We start from the raw sequence: 2,099 nt of genomic DNA on the forward strand, positions 1-2,099 counted from the left end.
TTTGACTTCGAGCTGACATGTTGAGAAGGTTGGTTCAGGATGCGAACCGAGACTGTTTATAGCAGTTTTGTCTGCTCAACTTTTGCCCTTCCTGTGTTTCTGTCTCACCCGCTAAGCTGTCGTATCTGGGAACCTGAGGGTCTTGCTTCTTGTCAGTGTTTTAAGGAAATACATGTTTACAAGGTGAAGAAGCACCTTGGCAAGGTCATATGCAGGAGTACATTTATACCTACCCTCCAACCTTCACTGATTGGTACTGTTTTGTTGGCCACCCATGCCATTCGTCTTTTTATTATATCAAATTAAAACAAACTCTTAAAAAATATTAGACTTAAGAATTATTATATTAGTGAGCAGTATTTCAGTCAGAAGTAAATCACGTTAAGATGTTGGCCTTGTCTTACATTGATCCTGGAGTCAGCAGTACCTATATGTAATTTTGTGTCCATGTTTAAGACATCAGCCAAGTGCTCCCTAGTTCCTTGAAAGACCATAGTTCAGGAGCCAGCAGAAGTCTTAAGAAGTTCCCGTGACCCCCGGTTCGACTGTGTCCATGTAAGGAGCTGGAATGCTGACACAGGCCGACTTTTCGAGACCTTTCAAAATTCCTTACCCACTTTTTAAGACACAACCTAAGTCAGGTTGACCTTCTGTGGGTCCTGTAGCCGTTCTTGGTTATTTCTGAAGGCTTTCACGGTTGGAGGGTGGGACGTCTTCAAGATTATAGCTCACTGTAAGATGGGACTGGGGAAAATTCTTCTCATTTCCAACAGGTCATGCTAAATTACAGAAAAGCCTGGGGGAAAACAGTATTTTGGTTTTCAACCCTACCTTTCAAGACTTATCTTGAGCAACAGTCTTCTCAAATGTTATTGGTATACTTGCAGGACAGAATGTTGTAACCTTTAGCATCTAAGCTAGTCATTCAGCACCAAATGTGTATTGGTTCTGTGATTATGCAGCAAGGAGAAGGTTAAACAAACACATTTGCTCCAACGCATCACTTAGATGTTCTTACTCCTCCAGCTACAATATGGACCAGTGTTTTGTATAGGTTTTGGATGTTAACTCAATTATTGGGGAAACATGAAAAAGCAAATCTGAACTTACTGTACTGTTTCCTTTCTGTCACAGCAGTCTCAGTGGGATAAAAAGGGTACAAAATTCCTGCCATTTTTTCTAGTAGAGGTCATATCAACTCAGATTAGCCCACAGAGAAATCAGAGTGAATATTGACAGTTCTTCTCCCTCTAATTAGAAACCTATTTCTGGTGAGATGTACAGACTGACATATGCAGGAGCTGTTTTGGTGCTTCGCTGGGATCTGACAGGCTCCTGATAAATGTCAATATTTTGACGCTAATCAAGCTAATTTTGGCGCACTGGAATCATGCATAGTTGTAGGTACATGTACATGATCTAGAGCACACTTGCAAAGTTATTGCCAGCAATAAGGTGCCGTGGCAACATGCATGTTCTGGGGATGGTTTACAAATGAATAGTTTATTAATATTAAGTTTTATAACTTTCATGTTGCCTTGAGGAAGGAATTTTTATGATATGATGAGGTTCGTCTCACTGTTAGTCTTATTACCCTATAGCAAAATGTTAAGGTAGCCATTTGGCGCCAGATTTGTATTGGATATAGGGTTAGACAGCAGTATTTTGTGAAGGTCAAGGTTTACCATAGAGTTTCTTGGTGCTTGCAGTACTGTTTGAATCTCCCAGGTGGCACTGCTACCATGGACAGGACAGTACATGTACATGTATGTAGCACCTGTTGACCCAATGTATGAGGGGGCCTGTGAGACAAATCATTATGTGTTTGCTTTGTTAATGTTACCTTTGATTTTGAGTTTTGCATTTAAATTTTTTGCTTTCTTGTGTTTCCACAGCCGAGCACGATCCCACAGGGCACCATCAACATGAACCAGTGCACGGAGGTGTACGACGGCCAGGGGAGGACTGGGAAGGAGAACTGCCTCGCCATTGTGACCCCCGACAGCGTCGACTATGTCTCCACAGACAACAAGTTTGACATTGACAGGTGCGGGCTCTTCTTTTGTCTTCTTTGTTTTGCATAAGAGATGAGCTGCCTC

General features: G+C 41.8%; 1 protein-coding gene across 2 annotated transcripts in view; it reads left to right on the forward strand.

Moving 5' to 3' along the window:
• LOC109483858 (myosin phosphatase Rho-interacting protein-like) overlaps positions 1–2,099 on the forward strand; it is a 37,297-nt gene extending 35,198 nt beyond the window's left edge. For both annotated transcript variants that reach the window (XM_019787005.1, XM_019787009.1), the window contains one exon: positions 1,896–2,099. In XM_019787005.1, the coding sequence (XP_019642564.1) occupies positions 1,896–2,084 (189 nt within the window). In that variant the 3' untranslated portion in view covers positions 2,085–2,099. The remainder of the gene's footprint in view (positions 1–1,895) is intronic.

This window comes from Branchiostoma belcheri, unplaced genomic scaffold (assembly GCF_001625305.1).
Source record: "Branchiostoma belcheri isolate BF01 breed outbred unplaced genomic scaffold, Haploidv18h27 scaffold11, whole genome shotgun sequence".
NCBI classification, from domain to species: Eukaryota; Metazoa; Chordata; class Leptocardii; order Amphioxiformes; family Branchiostomatidae; genus Branchiostoma; species Branchiostoma belcheri.